Consider the following 23,160-nt stretch of genomic DNA (forward strand, 5'->3'; position numbering starts at 1 on the left):
GTCTGAGCCAATGTTTATTGCTCATCCCTAATTGCCAGATGGTAGTTACAAGCCAACCATATTGTCATGGGTCTGGTGTGACATCTAGGCGAGACCAGGGAAGGATGGCAGATTTCTTTCCCAAATGGACTTTAGTGAATGAGGTGAGTTTTTACAATTGATACTTTATTTTGCTTATTTCACAACTCCTCATTCTACTTTTAATTCAAAGTTTCATTTCTTTTTTGTTTAAATATATTTAAAATGCTGCTTTCAGGGTTGACAAAAGAGAGACGTACATTTATATAGTGCTTTTCATGACCACCAGATGTCCCAAAGCACATGGCAGCCAGTGAAACATTTTTGTGGTTGCTGTTGAAATGAAATAGTCACAATTGCTGATTTGCACTCAGCAAACTCTTATAAATAGCAGTGTGATAATGACCAGATGATTTGTAGCAGCAAGGTTGATCAAAGGATAAAACTTTGAAACACAGAATAACTATGCATAACCTGAGCCACAAAACTGTATTGATTTTTCTTCCCCCAGTGGTCTTTGTAGTTGTCATAGTGGAACAACACCGTTAGCTATCACAGTAGCTACAGCATGTCCACCTATTGCCGAGAACGAAAATGCCACCTTGAATCCAAAAGAAAGTCAAAGAGATAATGAAATAATATATTTGGTAATGTTTTATCAAGTTACCTTTATTTATCTACAACAACAGTACAAAGTGATTCCAGCTTGCAAAATACGAGTGATTCATATTTACAATAAGTATACAATGTAACAAACAGAACCAATTTTAAATAGTTTACTGTATTTTTCTCACATATTTTGCTTTTTTGTTTGAAATGACATTGTAGGAACTCTATCCTTTTTGCTCCGGTTCACTGGAAGTAATCCAGAGTTTCATTGCGAGATAGGCAGCATCAGCGTTGGAGGTTAGAGATTAAATCTGAGCGATACATTGAAAGCCACTGATGCTATAGGACACTGAAAAGACAAGCCACCGATGAAACCTGTGAAAATTTATGGATGCAGGCTTACATGAAACTATGTTGATCTTTTGCCATTGTATGGCTTAATAAAGCTCTTCTGAAGTTGCCTTAGTTCTACGAATAATATAGAGGAAAAAGCGTTGCACAAAATTGGTTTGTGCTGCACCCAATTTTCATACGTAATCCAGCATTTTGAACACCCAAAGGTGACATCACTACACTGTCTTTGTACCTTGACAATCTTATGAAAAACATTGGTTGCAATTATCCTACCAAAATTCATTTTAGGTTTCTCTTCCTCATACTGGTCAAAAACATGCCAATGTTTTCTGTATCTGGTTATCCAGTCTTTTGTGAATATCTGTAAGGTAACTGAGATACCTTCACTTGTACTTCAGTTAACACTACACTGTCCTTTTTTCAAATGATCCAAATGTCAATTTCACATTAATTTCTGACACACTGAATCAACAAACTTGGAATCTGAGTTCTTGAGCAAACTTTCTGCATAAAGCATCTTAAATAATTACAAATATTATTTTGAAGATCCTGCTGGATACTTAAAGAAATGACAATCACCAATTTGTGATGGAAAATGCGAGAATAGATGCAGTTAAGATATGAATTTAACAGTAATAACGAAAGCATGCTTGCTCAGTATGTGGTGACTGAGAAGCAGCTTGACTGATTGCTCTTAATTGCAAGCTACTGTATCGCTGCTTCTCCATTACTGCTTAAATGAAGGCTGTGATTAAACCAGAATTTAACCAGAAACCAATGTACAGTTGAGTGCACCTACTCAACATGCTAATGCAGTATGATCCAATTTATGACAAGGTCTTGACATTCACAGCTTGTTATCAAGCTCCAAATTTTTAACCAAGCAATGATACAAATGTCCTGTTACATGCATATCTGGGTCTAAACATTTCTTTAACTCAACCAACCTATTTCATTCTATTGGATACAATCTTATATTTCGTTTTGTTACAGATTTCAGCAATGGTTTTGTCAATGCCTTATTTGGGAAATGCTTTAACTGGCGCTCTGTTGAACTAAATACACAAATAAGATCTTCTATTTGAAAGAGATAATGGGAACTGCAGATGCTGGAGAATTCCAAGATAATAAAATGTGAGGCTGGATGAACACAGCAGGCCAAGCAGCATCTCAGGAGCACAAAAAAATGAACCCTGGTCTGTCTCAATTAGCTAAATGCCTTCAGGGTGTTTGTGTGTTATTATACCAGTTTCCACCGATTTGGGTTGCACTCTTGGTCACCATCTGGTGATTATTGTTGGAATGGGCTTATAAATTGGACATTGGTTATGAGTAGGGTGATCCCATAATCTACAGGCAATCCAAAAGCCACAGTAAACTGTTTCTTATGATTGTTTATCATTGTTGCGAGAAATATCTACATACCGGCCTTCATAAACACCTTTCGAACAGAATTAGTGATGGGAGAAAATCGCTTCATCAAAGAAATGACATTACACAATTTAGCATGAAGAGTCACCAGTTCTGCAGCTGAGGGACCATAAATATTCTATTGCATTCAAGTAGCAACATATTCACAAATTAAGACAGAAATAATTTCTATTTGTACTTTTAGGAGAGGCATGTTTGTTTCTTTCGTTTGTTTCTGTTCTCAACTTTTAAAACATAATTCCTAGTCATTATTCCCTTCCAAACATAAGTGGTATCTTATGTCCGATGTATCTTGATTTATTTCACCTACTGATCTGTGTAATATTGTGCATGACATTGCAGCCTGACTTTAACCGCATAATTGCATTGGTTTTCAGGGAATTAAAATCTCACCCTGATATCCTGTTGAATCTTTTGTCAGCAAGTTTCATTTTATTTTTTTTCTTATCCTGTCAAAGAATTAAAAAAAAAACAGGATTGGAGCAAAGGATGAAAGACTTGGTTGTGTGGAGTGTGCGTGAAATTCAGATTTAGATGAGATGGCACATGACAGGAGAATTATGACAATACCTTCAATAGCAAGTTGCTGTTTGCTTCAGAGTTAAAAAGACAATATCATTACATGAAATTTTAAAATGAAATGGCCAAAATTGTTCTGAGGAAGGGTCACCAGACCCGAAATGTTAACTGATTTTTCCCTTCACAGATGCTGCCAGACTTGCTGAGCTTCTCCAGCAACTTTGTTTGTGTTGGCCAAAATACATGTTGTTTTGACCAAGTTCTGATGTATGAAGTTGTTCAAAGTGGATATGAGTGTTTTGGGGGATTGAAGGAGATCATGAGTAACGTTCCCTGTAAGCCTTGTGGCTGCACAACAACCTAGAAGATTCCACAAAGGCTGTAAAAAGTCAGTTCCTTTGCCCTTCTATACACAGCTGCACTGCTCATGACCCCCTCCTTGATTCTGTCACTAAAAGACAGAGATTCAGTGAAGATACAGTGTCCTTTATTCTTCAAAGGAGTATCTCATCCTTGCAACGTTAAACCACACATTGCAATTTTGAATGACACACAGGAATAACATGACTGTGTTTTTTTTAACATGGCATGACTTATAGAACCTCTCACAGCCTATCTTATGGCATTATTCCCTTCAAAGTGCTGCACTATATTGGATTAAGATGAATAGCAGAGATAGGAACAAATGAGGAGTACAATTTTCCAAATGAAATTGTTAAACATTACGTGCTACCTATCTGCCATGTTGATGATCATATTGTTTTGTTTTTGTTACTGCTCCACACATTAGAAACATCAGATTGAACCATGTTAAAACACTGTAGAACATCTTCTCACAAAAGTGCAAATAACACTATCCACATCTTTGTATTACTAGAGGACCAAGCACAACAGCAATAAAAAGCAGTTCTGGGTTTTTCATTCCCACAACGAGGTAAGATCAATATTTACAAAGTTTATACACTTTGTGGCACTAGGACATGCACTTTTAAAACCTTTGGTTTCTTCAATGCAAAATAGGAAAAAGAAAGCAGTTTTGGAAAGATTTTTACACAATTGCTGTAGATATTTGATGTCAAGAGACTGTACCCATTTTGTAGATTCATATTCAAAAATATTTAAAATAAAATCTTTGGTAGCAAAGCACTCAGGATGCTTGCTTCACACCACCTAGGTCTTCCTTCTAAATTACAGATAGCCTGCACTATCTACAACATTTGGCAGGTTTCAACTTTACGCATTCAAACGTAAATTGGGAAGCAAAGCATCTCATGTGAGTCAGAAGCCAGTCCTTTCCAGTTTGTTTTCTAACTGGCATCTTCTGCTAGGCTGACCAATAAATGTATTCACAATGAGAATATTGGAGAAGCCTGGGACATATCTGTCCATTTTTCCAAAGGTAAAGTGAGATAAGGATAGTAAGTGACCAAGGTAAGAGGACAGAAGACAGCAAAAATGCACTAAAGGGTACACTGATGGCTTACATGATCTCATCAGTCATCCGAGAACCAAAATCTCATGAATTAAAGCATAACTACTTGACTGGCAGCTTCTAAATCCAACAACGTACATACATGGATGCTAACAATACTGATATTCAACAAACATAGCTGTCTTCGAAACAGACTTGAAATGATCAGGTCATTTGCCATGTCTTGATAACTCTACGATGCTCTCACTGAAGATAACCGCACCTCTCACGTGGATTGACAGCTGTTTCATTTTCACCTCTTTATTCAGCAACACCATCTAAATCAGATTTTACTGATGTAGAATTCTACACGCGATTGATGTCGGGTGAGGAATCTTGTTTCTTGAGCTGGAGCTTGACCAATATTCTTGCTTGTTAACTCCTTCATGGTGATTTGTTTTGATGAAAAGGATAAAAAATAAAGCAAATCTCCAGCTAGGATGAGAAATTTCTCCAATTTCCTTTCTTTTATTTCACACCACAGTTTGGTAGAAAACCCATTAAACATATAATGTCTTGTAAAGGTGAAATTACGCACTGTGGTAGGAATCACTAAATGACATGATTGTGATTTACAGGATTATCGAACGTGTGAAGATGACAGATCTTCAAGTACAATTTCTTTGAGTTTCCTACTGAGCCATGGTATTACATTCAGCAAGTTAGAATAAAGAAGAAAGCCCTGTATGAACCTGACATTGACCGTTACTGACTGTTGTTACAATATGGAAGAGTTTGGCTAAATAGCAGCACTGACGAAACTTTGTTTCTTAAAACAAAAACAGAAATACACATTAAATTTAAAAAATTGACAAACCTTTGGGGTGACTGCTTGTCTCCCATATGTGCATTTATGATTTGTATCAGTATTGTCAAGTTCATTAACGTCCTTAATGTTATGAGGCAGGGATGGCACTAATTTAAGAAAGGCAAGATTCTGGATCCCAAGAGATACATCTTGACGTGTGAAGTCTGCTGTTCTTCCTTTCTAAGTTGCAGTGAAAACACTGCTGCCTCTAACCAGTATCATTTTGGTGGATGAGGTTTTGGTTATCCAATTGTGCATGCTGCTGCTGCGATTGCAATTTACTCCTTACAGTGGGTTAGGTAGAATTCCGTAGCATGGGTAAAACATGTCCTTTCTTGCTCATGGCCACATAAAACTGCCTGCATTGTTCATTTGCATCAGCCCCTATTCAAATTATCAGTAAACACACCACAAATATAGCTGTAGCTCCCAAAGGTTGTTCTTTGTAAACATAAACCATTGTACTCAAGGTCATCGCACCTGGGTTGCAAGTCATCTAAAGGTAGTATTCTGAACATGGCCATACCAGAGAAAAACAAAATAGAGAGGTATCCAAAACATTTTGAAAATAAACTGCCATGCCGGCCACTTGATATTGTGCAACTTTGGACATTGCAATTAACCACAAGATCCACGCTTTACTCTCCCCATCTTATGACTTTCTCCATTGAGTTCACTATTCAGCCACGAGTTCGTGAAAATTTTGTTCTCAACTCTCTAGCGACATGGCAACAATCAGCTGCTCAACTTTATATGCCAGACGCTGTCTGCGTGCTTGCTCATCTTGTTCCAAGGCAGCAGTTATCTAATAAAGGGTAGAGAAAAGCGAGATGGCAACATCATCAAAACTGCATTCTTATAAAAGATACCACATGAGCAGTACAGAAAACAAAATGGCAGACCCAAAGTGAGTCTCTGTTTGTTTGAACATTTCTTACCAAAGGTGAGTGGCTATGATTGAACACAAGGACAACTTGGGTTTGTCCTCTTGGAGCTATAGTATGAAACTGTGACTCAGATTCACTAATAGACCAACAATGTGATCCAATGTTGTTGCTTGAGCTGAATGCATGGTGGAATGATAAACCAGGTGAACAGGGAAATGCAAAGCAATGGAAGGTCACAGCAACTTCAAGAACTCTATTTTTCCTTATTCCTCATGGGAAATTTCAGTAGATATATAAAACATTTCTCTACTTCAACATTTCCCTTGTGAGACTGTTATTTGGGTTTATAGGGATACACAAGTTACAGCACTAAAATAGCCCATTCAACTTGTTACAACTGAGGCTGGAGGGGTGCACCCTCATACTTACCCCACTACTTCACATGTCCCAATGTAACAAGGGAAAATATTTTTAATGTTACGTTCAGCTGAAGAAGGATCACTGGGCATAAGATGTTCACTGTTTTCTCTCCACAGATGCTGCGAGACCTGCTGAATTTCTCCATCAATTCAACTTCTTCTTTGTTTCAGACCTCCAGCATCCACAGTTCTTTGTTTTAGTATAATTTCAGTATTTAGGTCATTGGATCTGTGCTGCCAATCCAGTCTGAACTATTCGCTTAGTCCCATCTTCCTGCTTTCTTCCCTGAGTACCCTAAAATGCTTATCTACTTCCCTTCTAAACTATCAGGATTTTGTTTCCACTAATGTTTCTGTCAGAGTATTTAATGTCTGAACAGCTGGTTGGTGTAACTATTATCTTTTCAACTGTTCTTTTGTTAAGTTTAGAACTTGTACATACTCCCATCCCGACGTTGGAAATAAATTTCCCTCTCAAGTTACATCATCAACATCTCTCACTACCTGAATACCTTCAATAGATCTCATCCTAAACATTCCTGCATCTTTGGTTTCTCCTTGAAATTAAACTACCCTGTTGTTGGTTTCCTTCTGTTCCTGCTCCACAGATTTAATTTAGGTCCCACACAATAATGTCTTTCATCAAAACAGAATTTGAGGGTCTGGTTGAGAACTTCTAACTCAGGGATGAACTGGAATGTCTCTCTACGGCAGCATGAAAAGAACTACTTGAAGGGAAACACAAAATGAGCTTGACAGTGACAATCTGACTGCACGATCAGGTGGATGTGAAACTACAAGTGAGAGATCAAAGGAAGCTGATTGTTGGTAAGGGTGAGGGCAGAGAATGGAAACATGAGAAAAGAGTCAAACCCATTTATGAAAATTTAAAATGAGCTCATCTCAGAATCTCTGATATGAAAATTCACCACCATCAGAATAGCGGTCTCGGAACTCCGAACAGGTACATAATATAATCAAAAGGGTTGATAGAATGCTGGCCTGCTTATCTAGACGACTAGAACATAAGGGGTTAGAAATCATGCTTCAACTATACAAAACCCTACCGAGAGCACAACTGGAGCATTGTAAGCAGTTCTAGGCACTGAGCCTTCAGAAGAATACATTGGCCTTGGAGGAGAGAGATTAATAAAACAGAGTCACACTTCCTCAAAACAATAAAGTTAGTGGATTATCTGATTGAAGTTTTCAAGATATCAAATTGGGCAAGTAGGTGTAAAAAGATGAAGTTCAATAACTTTATAACAAAGAACTTTATTAACTACTGAAAAGGAAAGCTTCCAACAATAACTTGGTGTCTTTAAAATATAGGACAAAATTGATATGTCTGCCAAGGATGTGTCTCCGGCACAGATGCTTCTAATAAGAAACAAAAACAGAAACTGCTTGAAAAGCTCGGTCTGGCAGCATCTGTGGAAAGAAATCAGAGTTAATGTTCCGGGCTCAGTGGCCTATCTGGACCCGAAACATTCATTATGGTCTTCTGGGAGAAGAAACAAAAGTCTTACACTCATTAAGTCAAGTAGGAACAGCGATGGGTATATTAATCTATTTTTGTTTATGGTTCACTCAGACAATTGGAATAGTGTCTCTGAACTCACACTAATACCTATTGTGCTATTGAAACTAAATTAGTTTAAAGACTGAAGATGAATCTCCAGATCATTGTTTTCATCTTTGAAACGTAACCCTACTTTTGGTTTACTTGTGGTCTTAGCACTTCAATTGTGGCAGATGATTAGCAACACACTCACATTTTGCATCCAAATAGAGAATATTGCAAACTATGAGCAACACATGTCTCCCACAGTGACTTTGTGTGATGTTGGAGGATTAGAAGCACGGGTGACAATTAAATGTGAGGGAGAGTGCGTTCCCAGAGCCTTAATTGGAATACAATCCTCATATGCAAGTCAAAATTATACCCATAATAATACATGTACTGAGGCAAAGATGTCTGAACATTCCTAATGATATTATCTATCAGATTACAAAGCACGTAAGCACTGGTCTTTATGTGCAGCAGTTTCCAGATGAAGTAAAATATAATTTTGCTTTGTTCTGGTGCAAATGATACTCAAAAGCTTAATATGCTACAAAAGAATAGCTAATGCAAAACCAACACTCCAGATAACGAGCATAAAATGTTGAGATCTGTGATAATTTGTAATAATGAGATTTTTCTATATTACTACCTGTTTGTCTGGCGAAATTACAGTTTGAGTCAGTGGATAGCATATTAAATGATGTTCATTAACACTGCTAATGAAGTACCACAAGGACCATCATTTACTTGTGCAGAGAAATAATGATTTTATCTTTCTATTGGTTTCTTCACCAATGCATATTTAAAGGCCCAATAGAAGCCCCATGAGAACTACTTCAGAAATGATTCTGAGGCCAGATACTCTAATTCCTCCTCCAGTCAAGAAGATTGTTGCATTCAAATTAGCAGCAGTAGAACACCACAAAAAGAATAATCCTTGAATTAAGTTTTCGAAAATGTTTCTGAAGCATAAACAGTCTGGTAAGTAAAGGCTCCCAGAGTTTAATCTAGCTCCTATGGCACAGCAGTCAGGGGGATAACTGACAGGGCCAGTCCCCCAGGTCCCAAGGTGTTTTACAATCTAAGTAAAGATGACATTGTGATGAATTCAGATAGTGAAAATTTAATAGAAAATAAGCTAGAATATTAAAATAGAGTCTTTTAAGTTAAGATAGGCAGATTATACTAATGCTCCACAGGTGTAAAATCAGAACTCAATTATAATCGAGAACAAACAATCCTGGACAGGTAAAAATTAACATTAAATGTATTTTTAAAATCATCGATCTTTATGTGACAAAGCGTGCAGGCATTTTCAAAACTCAGTGGTATAATATTTGGGTGGTGATGGTTGCGGTGGGGGGGGGGGCGCGGAGAAGCGAGTGAGTGGGAGGAGTATGGTAGAGTTGCAAATACCATTCATTACATCAATGTATACTGACAACTGGAAAACTATTAAACTTACACTAGGACATATATCCTCAAGCCAGTACACTGGTCAGAGAATATTGAAGCATTTTGAATACTGACCTCTTCACTGTATTTGGTCACATAAGAGTAGATTTCATTCAATGCACTCAGCATGTTAAACTCATTGACGTGCAAACGGGATTGCTCTGCCAGGTAAGCATTCATGTCTTGATCGCTAATTGCGGACATTTTGGCAATATCAGCGTAATACCTTTAAAAAGAGAGAAGAAATGTGTTTCACAGGCAGCCTGTTTGCAATAATGTAAGCAGTAAGACTCAACGTCAGTTATTTATTCACCATGTGGAAGTGTGAAAGGTAAATGAACCAAAAGAATTGTACGAAGATCAAATTTATTTTGGCGCAGAGACACGTTGGTCAGTATCTACTAATCACGTCCAAATGGATTCTGCAGCCAAATTCAGCCACGTAAGTCAGAGCATTGAACTTTTCCACTAGTAAGGTGCAATGTTAAACAAAGTTAGAAGAGCCTGTTACAGACCGTGAAATATTGAGTTTCTACCCAGAGTCGGGAGATCTATTGCTGCACGAGGAAAGTCTTATGTACGAATGTGGTCACACAGATAACACTTGGTCTGTTGACAGCAGAGAGTCAAAGAATCAGTTGTGGGCAAACAAACCATTGATATAAACCCCATAAGAATCATTTTATGTCACGTGCACTGACAAATAGGGAAAGAGAATCCAAGCAGACACCGCCCTTGGTCATATTTGCATACAAATGGGAAAAAAAATTGTGCAGCCGCAGAATACAACTGTGATTAATGACAACAATGAAAGCTGCCCCCAGACATCTAGAATGCCCTCACTCCACCAAATGAAATCACATTGCCAGCAGCATTCAGAGCTTTCCCTTCTAGTTATTTGAATGGGGAGTACGGGGATACTTTCATTCATTAATTAACTCCCATTTCCGAATCTTTCAGGTCCCTTATTCATTTTGAAATGTCAATTAATTGATCACAGGCAACCCAAAGCTTTTGAAGCAAATGTTAATGTGCTTGATGAGTGGGTGAGACACATTTATGGCAAACTAAGACAAATGAGGAAGCAACTTTTTTCTTGAAGCCAAAAGCGCACCTACATAAGCTTTCCCACTCAGTCAGGAAGTACTTTGCAATATTCTCATGCAAGTCATCTCCATTTAGGAACAAAGAAATACAATTTACACTGTTAATAATTTTGATTAAAACTAACAATAACCAGCCCAAATCTTCCTAAATGGCAAATTTCTAGTACTTATACCTGGTTAATGTGGGTTGTAGTGAAATAAAAAATAAACTTCTGCCAAATATTTTCTCCTCTCAAAAGTTATCATTTCTCATTTGATTTTGGAGGACTAACATATAGTGAAAAAAGCAATGAAAATCTAAACAAAAGTCAACTCTATTTTGCACATTCTCCCCATATCTGCGTGGGTTTCCTCTGGGTGCTGTGGTTTCCTCCCACAGTCCAAAGATGTGCAGGCTAGATGGATTGGCCATGCTAAATTGCCCATAGTATTCAGGGATGTGTGGGTTATAGGGGGATGGGTCTGGGTGGGATATATCAAGGGGCAGTGTGGACTTGTTGGGCTGAAGGGCCTGTTTCCACACTGTGGGGAATCTAATCTATGCTCGCTTCAGTACATGTGTAGGCACCAATTAAAGACAGAAAATACTGGAAACAGCAGTACATGAGTCATAGCTTTCTCAAAACATCAACTGGTTGCTGGAAATCCACAATGATAGCATTTTGCTTTGCCACTGTTGCTTAGGGACTGAATCAGAAGTCATTCTGGTTACAATGGAACACGATGCTGTGAATCGGTTAAAAGAATGGGTTTTGAATTTTCATAATTTTGTTCAATGGGATATTCAGTGAAAATGTCAGAATTCCCATTAATTGAGATGGCAGAATGCTGGTGTGCAAATACATTGAGAGAAAAAGCTGAACCTCAGGATGTTATAGCACCATGCAATGTATAAAATGATAGTTTTGCATTACATACTGAACCTGAAGTCAACTTAATTTAAACAGTTAAACCTGGTTACTCCCAACTCCCAGGGACTGTCAAAGCACTTTGTTTAAAAAAAACTGAATTAGTGGTTCATCAGTGAGTTTTGAAACTGTTCTAATAAATGTAATGGAACTTCAATCGAGATCAGTAAAATTCACTTTGTCTGGTGAAAAGCTTGCAACAACAGGGTTTAATGGCAAAGCTCCATTTCTAGCTGCAGTATGTCAGTTTCAATCTGTTAATGGCACCAGCTAACAAATATTTTCCATTAAGCAGCACTCAATCCCCATGTTATCAGTTATATCTCCTGCCACATTCTTCTGTCACGAATGAAGCCTGATAAATACTGACCCAGGGTTGATGCCAGTGTACACTAACCTCTCAACCCAGCTCTTATAGTTGGGAATATCCTTGGCATATAGCAATTTATTGGATGGGGAGTCCTTGCCGAGCCGATGTTCAGATGTAGAACAAGAGTCCATGAATGTCTGTGCCACAACAGATAGACATGCGTCTGTAATACTGCTCTTGTGAATGTCAAACACGAACTGTGGGTTCTTAATCACGTTGACCCAAAATCGTAATGGTAAACTGCAAAACATAGAGAACTATTAGGATTTGAATGTACTCTAATCACAGGAAAATCACAATATAGAAATGTAGCAATGCAATACTTGACAACATCTGTACAGAGTAGTTGAATTTTGATCATAAGAGCACAAGACATTATAATGTTGGATGAAGCCCTGTAATATTGCACATGAGGAGTTAAAGCTAAGTACAGCATTTAGGCAAAGCTGAGTGTATAACCGGACTGTGGTGTAGCAGCGGATCAGGGGAGGAGAAGTATAGAGAAATTAAGCATGAACAGCAAAAGGTGAAGCTATCTAATAGACTGGTGGGAGGGATCTTGGAAATAATCTCCATAAACTGGGGCTAACACATGATCCAGTTCTCTCCACTAACCTCTGTCACTACCAGAATATGAAATATAACTGGGGACAATGGTGGGTGGGTGGGGTTCTTTTACCAGTGACAGACTTCAATTGTCTGCTGATTAAATTCTACATTTAGTTTTAACAAAACAATGTTCTGATCTCCTAATGGTGGCATGCATTCAGCAGAAAAGGATCTGTAAATAAACACAATCACCTGCAAGTTGCCCTCTATGCCACTCAATATCTTGACTTGGAAATATATTATTCTTCCTTCACTGTCACTGGATCAAAATCTCCAAATTCCCTCCCTAAGGGCATTGTGGGCCAACCTACAGCACATGGATTGCAGTGTTTCAAGATGGCAGCTGACTGACTATCAGCTTCTCAAGAGCAACTGGGCATGACCAACAACATCCATTCAGCACAACTCAAATTCCATGAGGGAATAAAAAGTACTAGAATGAAATTCTGTAGGAATTTAGGGGATGAAACTCTACAGGACAGGGGGATAAGACCATAAGACATACGAGTGGAAGTGAGGCCATTCGGCCCATCAAGGCAACTCTGCCATTTAAATCATGGCTGATGGGTATTTCAACTCCACTTCCCTGCACTCTCCCCGCAGCCCTTGATTCCTTGTGAGATCAAGAATTTGTTGATCTCTGCCTTGAAGGCAGATCATGGCTAGGAGAGTTGTCACAGACAATAACGAAATCAACAAAAGGAATAAAAAACAAAAGAATTATGATTGCTGAAAGCCTAAAACAAAAACAGAAATTGCTGGAAGCATTGGTGGAGTCAAAGTACAGTGAAAACTTCTTTTTTGCTTCACAGATACTGCTAGACCTGCTGAGAGTCTCATTAAAGTTGAACAGTTGAGGCCACAATTGTTTTACGTTTGCCCTGGAGCTACGGAATACCTAGAAAATCCAAGTTACAGGCTGGGAAATTTATTTCGCCTCCCATGCTACAGATGTTGTGTGGGAATTGTCTACAGTCTGTTCAAAAAGGCACAGAATCCTAGCATGGCTCAAGTGACGATACCTCACGTGTTAGCTAGTACTCAGATGAACATTCTAATAATGACGGCTGGCAAATCATCATGTCAAAGAATGGTGAATGGGCGTAAGACACATGATTAGTCTCTTCCCTCTCTGACAGACAGGTGTGGCAATCCTGGCTGACTTTTCTTCATTAACACATGAATATCAAGATCAACTTATGGTAGCCTGAGCAGATTGGGAATTGAATCTGGGAGGCAGTGAATTAACTCGCTGTGTGATGAAGGGAGAATGGCTTGTATATCTGTTTTAACATTTCTTCTCGTCACAGACAAGTAACAAAATCAATCTGAATCAATAGTTTTCCAATGAATTTAAAACATATCTTACTTTGAGATATTCACATCCTTAATGCATTTGCTTCTGAAAACAAAATTGTTGCAGCATGTATTTGGGGAGAAGGCAACATAACTGAATAGCTTAAGCAGTGGGAACAATGTCTATGCTTTAACGCTGCTGACAGCTGACCTGACAGGGCGAACAGAATATACCTATAAAGCCGCTTACACCCGCCCCAACTTTTCTAATTTCCACTCACCCATTACTCCATGCCCTGAGTCCAATAATGGTTCCCTGTTCCATGCACATTTAATCTTATATCGTGTTTTCAAAATTCATATATCACCTTCTTCTGCCTTTTATCACTTCCTCAGTCTCCACTCTTTTCAGTCCTACTTTCTGACCTCTTTGAAAAATTCATTAAAACTTCCTGCATTTCCATAGCTCATTCTGCCTCAAAACCCATCATTTTGGCCAAGCTTTTGAACATCTTCCCCAACTTTCTCAACATGTCATCTTTTCTTTTATCTCTCTCACTTACTTCTTCCTTCCTTCAATTCTCGAAACCTCATTATTGGAATGCTTCCTTCTTTAATGTTACTGAATTGGAAGGTGCTATGATGCAATTGTAACCACCCTTAAATGGAATTGTTCCAGCTGATGGCTAAGAATGCAAAGTTTAAGAGAGTTTAGCAAGTGCCAAGACAAAGTCAAGCTCTTCCCTACTATCCAACTTCCAGGTACTTGATTTAAAAACTGAAGGAAACTCTTGCTTAGGAGTCTTTTCATACATAGGGCAGAGTCCGAGGTGATGATAAGAGGAAAGAATTCCACAGACAGAGGCAGAGACAATGTGTAAATGTTTTCTTGTTGATATTCCATGGAGTCCAAGCTGACTGATTGAGATGCAGTCAATTGGAGATCACTTAATGTCTTAATACAGCAAAAGGCTGATAAGATCAGATTACTGAGAAAGGACGGGACTTAATTGAAAGCAATAAGAGACATTATCAATGCTTATCCCTTCATTGCCATTCTATTTGTGTAATCAATCAGGATTGAAAATTTATCTTTGAAAGTAATTTTTTATGTTAACAAATGTGATCTTACCAGAGTTTGATATAGTGCCAAAACATTACATTTTTCAAAGATCCTTTATCACCGGTTGTTTAATATTAAAAAAAATCAAAACTACTACTTGTCAAGAGCCAAAATATATATGGCTCATCACAGTAGAAAGCAGGAATCAAAATTCTGCTTGATTCATTATTCCTCCAAAAACAAATTCCTCCTTTTCTTAAATAAAAAATGATTGCTTTCTTGTCCACCTTTTGCTTTCACATGGTCTCTTTCCATGATTCAGTTGGATGAATTATATCAAAGCACCACTTGAGAAATAGCACCTGGGTTCACATCCCCAGCCACAGAGACAAGGTTAGCTAGCCATGTAATCAAATAAGCAGAATCAGCACCAATATATTACTCTCGTTTTTCAAGTGCCTCCACAATCTCTTGGCACACCTGTCTTCAGATAAAAGTGCCACTTCTGGAGGACAGCTCACAGGAAAGAATATTTCTGATCACCTTGATGTCCTTGTTGTGTCATAATTTTCAAGATTACACTCTTATCTTCAGAAGAAAGATGCTCAATGCTCATTAGCATTTAAAGCAGGTGTGAATCACTCCTCCACTCTACCTAGCTGTCACGTTCACCAAATAAAGTAAAATTTATCTCCCCACCTATACAATAGCAACAATCATTTATAGGACTAAGCAGACCTTTATATTTTCCTTTTAATTCCAATGATGATTTCTCTACTGTCAAAATTCATTGAACTGCTCATTCCTGCCTCTAGCCTCACCTCCTGCTAATACTGTAAAGGAGCTCATAACCATGTTCATCCCAAAGATTGCGAGCATTCATTTAGTTGCGTCCTCAGATTTCCTACTACTTCTTCCCCTCAAAGGCAAACCTCCCTGAGGTCACGCATCTGCCCAAGCCCTGAGCATGCCCTTTCCTTCAGTTCCTTTATCTCCTCCTCTCATACCTCTCTAGGTATTTCTAGTCATATGTTATACCATACCTCTGGAGTAGGTGGGACACAAACCCAGGTCTTCTGGTTCAGAGATAGGAACACTACCATGACAAGAACCCCTCAATATCCTTTTCACTTTTTTAAAATTTAACCAATTTTTCTAATCAACCTGCTCAGATATTATTACACACCTCTGGAGCAGGTGGGACTTGATCCGGGATCTCTTACACCTGGGGTAGGGACACTACCATTGTGCCACAAGCATCCTCAGAGTTTGCTTGTCTTTTATTTAACCTATTTTTCCTGATCAACCTGTCTGAGAGATGTTAGTACACACCAGGTGGAGCAGGTGGGACTTGAACCCAGACCTCCTAGACCAGGGGTAGAGATACTACCAAAGCATCAGAGGGCCCATCATTATCTGTCTACATATTTTTCCTAATCAACCTGTTCAAATATGTTATCACACGCTTGTGGAGCAGGTGGGGCTTGAAGCCAGGCCTCCTGGCACAGAGGGAGAGACACTACCACAGTATCACAAGACCCCTAGGTTTCACGTAATATATATAGAATACACACACACATTTGGGCCGGATGGGATTTATCCTCGGATACTCTGGGAAGCCAGGGAGGAGATTACCGAGCCTTTGGCATTGATCTTTAACTCGTCATTGTCTACTGGAATAGTGCCAGATGACTGGAGGATAGCAAATGTGGTTCCCCTGTTCAAGAAGGGGAGTCGAGACAACCCTGGCAATTATAGACCTGTGAGCCTTACCTCAGTTGTTGGTAAAGTGTTGGAAAAGGTTGTAAGGGATAGGATTTATAATCATCTAGAAAAGAATAAATTGATTGGGGATAGTCAGCACGGTTTTGTGAAGGGAAGGTCATGCCTCACAAACCTTATTGAGATCTTTGAGAAGGTGGCCAAACAGGTAGATGAGAGTAAACCGGTTGATGTGGTGTATATGGATTTCAGCAAGGCGTTCGGTAAGGTTCCCCACAATAGGCTATTGTACAAAATGCGGAGGAATGGGATTGTGGGAGATATAGCAGTTTGGATCGGAAATTGGCTTGCTGAAAGAAGACAGAGGGTGGTATTTGATGGGAAATGTTCATCCTGGAGACCAGTTACTAGTGGTGTACCGCAAGGGTCAGTGTTGGGTCCACTGCTGTTTGTCATTTTTATAAATGACCTGGATGAGGGCGTAGAAGGATGGGTTAGTAAATTTGCAGACGACACTAAGGTCGGTGGAGTTGTGGATAGTGACGAAGGATGCTGTAGGTTGCAGAGAGACATAGATAAGCTGCTGAGCTGGGGTGAGAGGTGGCAAATGGAGTTTAATGCAGACAAGTGTGAGATGATGCACTTTGGTAGGAGTAACCAAAAGGCAAAGTACTGGGCTAATGGTAAGATTCTTAGCAGTGTAGATGAGCAAAGAGATCTCGGTGTCCATGTACACAGATCCTTGAAAGTTGCCTCCCAGGTTGACGGGGCTGTTAAGAAGGCATACAGTGTTTTAGCTTTTATTAATAGAGGGATCGAGTTCCGGAACCAAGAGGTTATGGTGAAGCTGTACAAAACTCTGGTGCGGCCGCACTTGGAGTATTGTGTACAGTTCTGGTCACTGTATTATAAGGAGGATGTGGAAACTTTGGAAAGGGTGCAGAGATTTACTAGGATGTTGCTTGGTATGGAGGGAAGGTCTTACGAGGAAAGGCTGAGGGACTTGAGGCTGTTTTCATTGGAGAGAAGAAGGTTGAGAGGTGACTTAATTGAAACATATAAAATAATCAGAGGGTTAGATAGGATGGATAGAGAGAGCTTTTTTCCTAGGATGGTGACGGCAAGCATGAGGGGGCATAGCTTTAAATTGAGGGGTGAAAGATATAGGACAGATGTCAGAGGTGGTTTCTTTACTCAGAGTAGTAAAGGAATGGAACGCTTTGCCTGCAACGCTAGTAGATTTGCCAACTTTAGGTACATTTAAGTCGTCATTGGATAAGCATATGGACATACATGGAATAGTGTAGGTTAGATGGGCTTGAGATCGGTATGACAGGTCGGCACAACTTCGAGGGCCGAAGGGCCTGTACTGTGCTGTAATGTTCTATGCTCTATGTTCTATGTATAAAATAGTGACGACAACAAGCTTTATCTTAACATCAACTCTCTGAAATCCTCCATTCAGGCTACGGTATTTGACTGCTTGCATATCGTCCTGCCTTAGATAAGACAAAGGTTACTCAAACAGATACTTAGAAAAGCAAAGTCATTACATTCAGTTCGCATTTTCTTTCTCCATAGTCATTGATTTCACCCCACCTTCCCATGACCACTGTCTTAAACTGAACCTAAGCATTTGTAACTGTGCATTTTCTACCCCAAATTAGCTCAAGCTGAATGCTTGGCTCTCTATCTATGCTCACCTCAAAGAATGCTTATTTCCCCCAAGATAATGTGCTATCTTTCCTGTCAATGTCTCAGTCCAACTACAGTTCAAGCGATTATTGATCTGCTACCTCTAAACTCAACTATCTCACTACTCTGCTTGATGGAGTCCTATTCGACCCTCCTTACATACTTTATTGTGTTAAAACTATTATATGTATACATTGTTATTTTACTTGGAAACATTATTTGCTGCATACTTTTTACTACTTATCCCTCAAGCCTTCCTGAAATTTTAAGGCAGAAATAAACCTTCTACTGGTAATGGACAAACAATGGGATTTGTGAATCTGATTCTGCCTTGGGAAGCTTGAAGACAAAACAGAATGTTCAACATTTTGCACATTTTAAAAATTGACACTGAATTTTAATATACGAGTTTTACATGGTTTTCAAACTGAATTTAAAAAAATAGGAACAGGTAATAGCTTGGCAAATCCAGACATAAAATCAGTACATGGCTCAAACACAACCTGTGTGAAGTTAGCGAATTGGTTTAAAACAAAATTAAGGTTGTAGTTTTGCTGTGGGAAGTGCTGAGAATATGTTTAGAATTCCCAAGTACATGACTCACATTAACATTGATCTACAATCAAATTATTAACTTCCACGTTTTACTCCAACATGATTACAAAATTACATCTGAAAATACATCCATTTTAAAACCGAATTCATTATGAAATGTACTTGAAGAAAGGAAGGCCTGGTGGTGTCATTTTGAGCTTTTCATTTACATATGCTTCTGCCTCCTCATCTGTCGCACAAACATCTTCAGCTTCAATGACAGCAAAAATAGTTGAGGTCAATATTACATATTCAGTTATACATAATTGGTTCTTTTGAACATCACAGCAAATGAAGCTAAAATCTAAGCCTTTCCAATTCTGTAAAGCTTTTTGCCTATAAATCTGCATGAGAATGGAGGTGTTACAGAACAGATATTGAGATTAGGACGGAAGCAGAAGGAAATATCCTTAGTCTGTCACACTTCAACGTTGATACAGGCTATAGCAATCGTACAGATACATATGCATTTTCAAAAATATCATTCAGGGACTGCAGACATTGCTGGTGGGCCAGCATCTGTTGTGCATCCCTGAAGAAGGTGGTAGTATCTTAAACCTGTCCACCATATACAAGGTATAGTCAAGAGTGTGATGGAATACTCCCACTTGCCTAGATGGGTACAACTTCAACAACACTCAGGAAGGTTGACAGCATCTAGGATAAAGCAGCCTACTTGACTGGCGCCATATCCAAAAGCATCCACTCCCCTACCCGCATCCCCGCCCCCTTAACTATTATTTACAAGATGCACTGCAGAAACTCACTAAAGATCCTCAGAAAGTACCTTCCAAACTCGCAAGCATTTCTGTCTAGGAGGACAAAGGCAGTATGTAATGGGAACACTACCACCAGCAACTTCACCTCCATGTCCCTCCCCATCCTGACCTGGAAATATACTGCTGTTCTTTCACTGTCATTGTGTTAATATCCTGGAACTCCCTCTCTAATGGTATTTTGGGTCTATCTGCAGCTCGTGGATTGCAACGTGTCAAGAAGGTAGCTCACTACCATCTTCTCGAGGGCAACTAGGGATGAACAATGAATGCAGGCCAGCCATTGTTGCTACATCCCACGGGTGAAAGTAAAATCCTGTTCAACTTGGGAATGCGAGAGAATTGTAGGTGCCTACACATGAACTAATGATAACAATTTTATTCTTTCCATTTATTTAAAATAATAAATAAGATTTGCAGGACACTTTAGAGAGTCAGAGAGCTACAGCAAAGAAAAAATCCCTTGGGTCAATTCCATCCACATCCACATCTGGTCAAAAACAATCACCTAACTATTTTAAGAGATAATGGGAACTGCAGATGCTGGAGATTCCAAGATGATAAAATGTGAGGCTGGATGAACACAGCAGGCCAAGCAGCATCTCAGGAGCACAAAAGCTGACGTTTCGGGCCTAGACCCTTCATCAGAGAGGGGGATGGGGGGAGGGAACTGGAATAAATAGGGAGAGAGGGGGAGGCGGACCGAAGATGGAGAGCAAAGAAGATAGGTGGAGAGGGTGTAGGTGGGGAGGTAGGGAGGGGATAGGTCAGTCCAGGGAAGACGGACAGGTCAAGGAGGTGGGATGAGGTTAGTAGGTAGCTGGGGGTGTGGCTGGGGGTGGGAGGAAGGGATGGGTGAGAGGAAGAACCGGTTAGGGAGGCAGAGACAGGTTGGACTGGTTTTGGGATGCAGTGGGTGGGGGGGAAGAGCTGGGCTGGTTGTGTGGTGCAGTGGGGGGAGGCAACCCTGCAGCCATATGGTATCAATGTGGACTTCACCAGTTTCAAAATCTCCCCTTCCCCCACTGCATCCCTAAACCAGCCCAGTTCATCCCCTCCCCCCACTGCACCACACAACCAGCCCAGCTCTTCCCCCCCACCCACTGCATCCCAAAACCAGTCCAACCTGTCTCTGCCTCCCTAACCGGTTCTTCCTCTCACCCATCCCTTCCTCCCACCCCCAGCCGCACCCCCAGCTACCTACTAACCTCATCCCACCTCCTTGACCTGTCCGTCTTCCCTGGACTGACCTATCCCCTCCCTACCTCCCCACCTACACCCTCTCCACCTATCTTCTTTGCTCTCCATCTTCGGTCCGCCTCCCCCTCTCTCCCTATTTATTCCAGTTCCCTCCCCCCATCCCCCTCTCTGATGAAGGGTCTAGGCCCGAAACGTCAGCTTTTGTGCTCCTGAGATGCTGCTTGGCCTGCTGTGTTCATCCAGCCTCACATTTTATCACCTAACTATTTTAATCCCATTTTCTAGTAATCGGCCCATAGCCCTGAATACATTGGCATCCAAGGTACACATCCAAACACCCTTACAGATAGTGGGTTCCAGATTCCCAATACTCTATGGGTTAAAAAAAAAGATTTTCCTCGTGTCTCCTCTAAATTTCCTGCCGCTTACCATAAATTTATGCCCCCCGCCCCTGTCATTGATCTCTCCATCAAAGGGACAAAGTTTCTTGCTGTCTACCCAATCTTGTTCTACTTTAATAGTGACAAATCTTCAAGGCATCTTACAGCTGTATTTATTTTTGAAAATCAACACAAACGACTTGCAAACTGTATCTCAGAATAATCCTAAGATGTGACCACATAGAAAATATCAGCTTTATCTTCTGGCAGCTGGATATGTGGCAACAGATATCACAATAACTTCTGTGAAGCACCACCTAATTGTCTACTATTATTTCAGGTAGAACCTCTACAGTAATCTTGGGAAAAGCTTTACAATGGCGTTACTAGAGATCACTCACTATAGTTGTGGTGGATGATCAGAACGTCCACCCTCCACTAACATTCTGCAATTCGTAAGGAATGCATTTTAATCAATGCCACATTCCCATGCTATTAACAAGTTTGCTATTCCACTTTTACATTAGAAAAAAAGGCCTGCAAAAGTAAATGTGAAGAAAGACAAAACTGTGCAAACTTTTAAATGTTTGCAAAAAAGGCATAGGGGTTGATGTGAATTTGTGCCAACTGCAGTGCCGAAGGTAAAGTCATCTCTAGGTGCAGCGTGGGCCAACACAGCCTATAAACAAAGTTGGCCCTTGCACAAACCCATTAGATTCATAAAAATAATCACATTATTTAATGAAAATTAGTTGAAAATAGGAAATGCTGACTAAGCACCATTTCAATTAGTGCAGCTCAAACGTCCACGTACCATGACATCTTTGAAGCACAGGCCTTAAAAGTTCAATGTGCACCACTGCTATTGTAGCATTTTCATTCCTCATAAACAGATGCATAGATGACTGGCTCCTGATCCTTGGTCCTATCACATCACCCTTCTCCCCAGTACACCTTACAAAATGTGTCTGGGTTTCTGGAAAGCTTTCTTCAGTAGATAAATTCAACTCATTTAACATGGAGCATACTGCTGCTATGTGTGGTCTTCATTACTGGTCCCAGTGAGCATTACTATGATTAGATGACAAGCCAAATGCATCACTTACCAGTTACTCTTCCATGTGTGCCTAACATCGGTGTCATGGATAACATGTCTGTCAGCCTGCTCATCCAGGAAATCAAACATATATTTAATGGCAAGTGGCAAGGCACTGCCACGGTGTACTGTGCTGAACAGTGTTTCAAACAGGTCATCTACAAACTTCTGTAGAGTGCCCTGTAAAGAATGAAAGAGGAATAAGTGCGCACTTAATTGTCATGCCAATCGCATAATACAATCTGATGCATTAACACATAAAGAGGCAGTGACATAGTGGTAACGTGACTAGATGAGCAATCCACGTCCCTGGGTTAATGTCCTGGAAACATGGGTTTGCATCTCACCGTGCCTGAAAAAGTGACATTTCAATTCAATAAAATAAATCTGGAATTAAAAATAAAGCTACTCGAATGGCTCATTAGCTTTCTTTCCCTAACGGACACTGTCATCCTTGTCTGGCCTAAATGTAACTCCAGAGATGGGCAATTTAAAAAAAACTGGCCTAGCCAGAGATGCCCACAACCCATGAATTTAATTTTAAAAAATTCCAATCATACAGCACCTTTAGTCTAGCAAAGCTTCTAACGACAGTTCATAACAGCATCGACAAACAAACTTTGACAATGAATCAAATAGGGAGATAGCAGGATAGATGATCAAATGTTTGGTCACAGGGCAGCTTTTAAATCAACATCTTAAATGAAGAGAGACAGATACTGTAAGTGGTTTAGGGAGGAACACCAGGTAGCTAAAGAGATGGCCACCAATTGTATTATGGACAAGTGCCACTACAATTATGGTATC

At 39.7% G+C, this 23,160-nt stretch overlaps 1 protein-coding gene across 2 annotated transcripts in view; it reads right to left on the bottom strand.

The window, feature by feature from the left end:
* Positions 1 to 691: 691 nt before the first annotated feature.
* Positions 692 to 23,160, bottom strand: part of LOC125462786 (plexin-A2-like) — a 440,661-nt gene continuing 418,192 nt past the window's right edge. For both annotated transcript variants that reach the window (XM_048553162.2, XM_048553161.2), the window contains 4 exons: positions 22,364 to 22,533; positions 11,950 to 12,162; positions 9,614 to 9,764; positions 692 to 6,015 (listed from right to left, as the gene is read on the bottom strand). In XM_048553162.2, coding sequence (XP_048409119.1) covers positions 5,920 to 6,015; positions 9,614 to 9,764; positions 11,950 to 12,162; positions 22,364 to 22,533 — 630 coding nt within the window. In that variant the 3' untranslated portion in view covers positions 692 to 5,919. The remainder of the gene's footprint in view (positions 6,016 to 9,613; positions 9,765 to 11,949; positions 12,163 to 22,363; positions 22,534 to 23,160) is intronic.

The sequence above is a fragment of the Stegostoma tigrinum genome, chromosome 21, assembly GCF_030684315.1.
Source record: "Stegostoma tigrinum isolate sSteTig4 chromosome 21, sSteTig4.hap1, whole genome shotgun sequence".
Classification (NCBI taxonomy): Eukaryota; Metazoa; Chordata; class Chondrichthyes; order Orectolobiformes; family Stegostomatidae; genus Stegostoma; species Stegostoma tigrinum.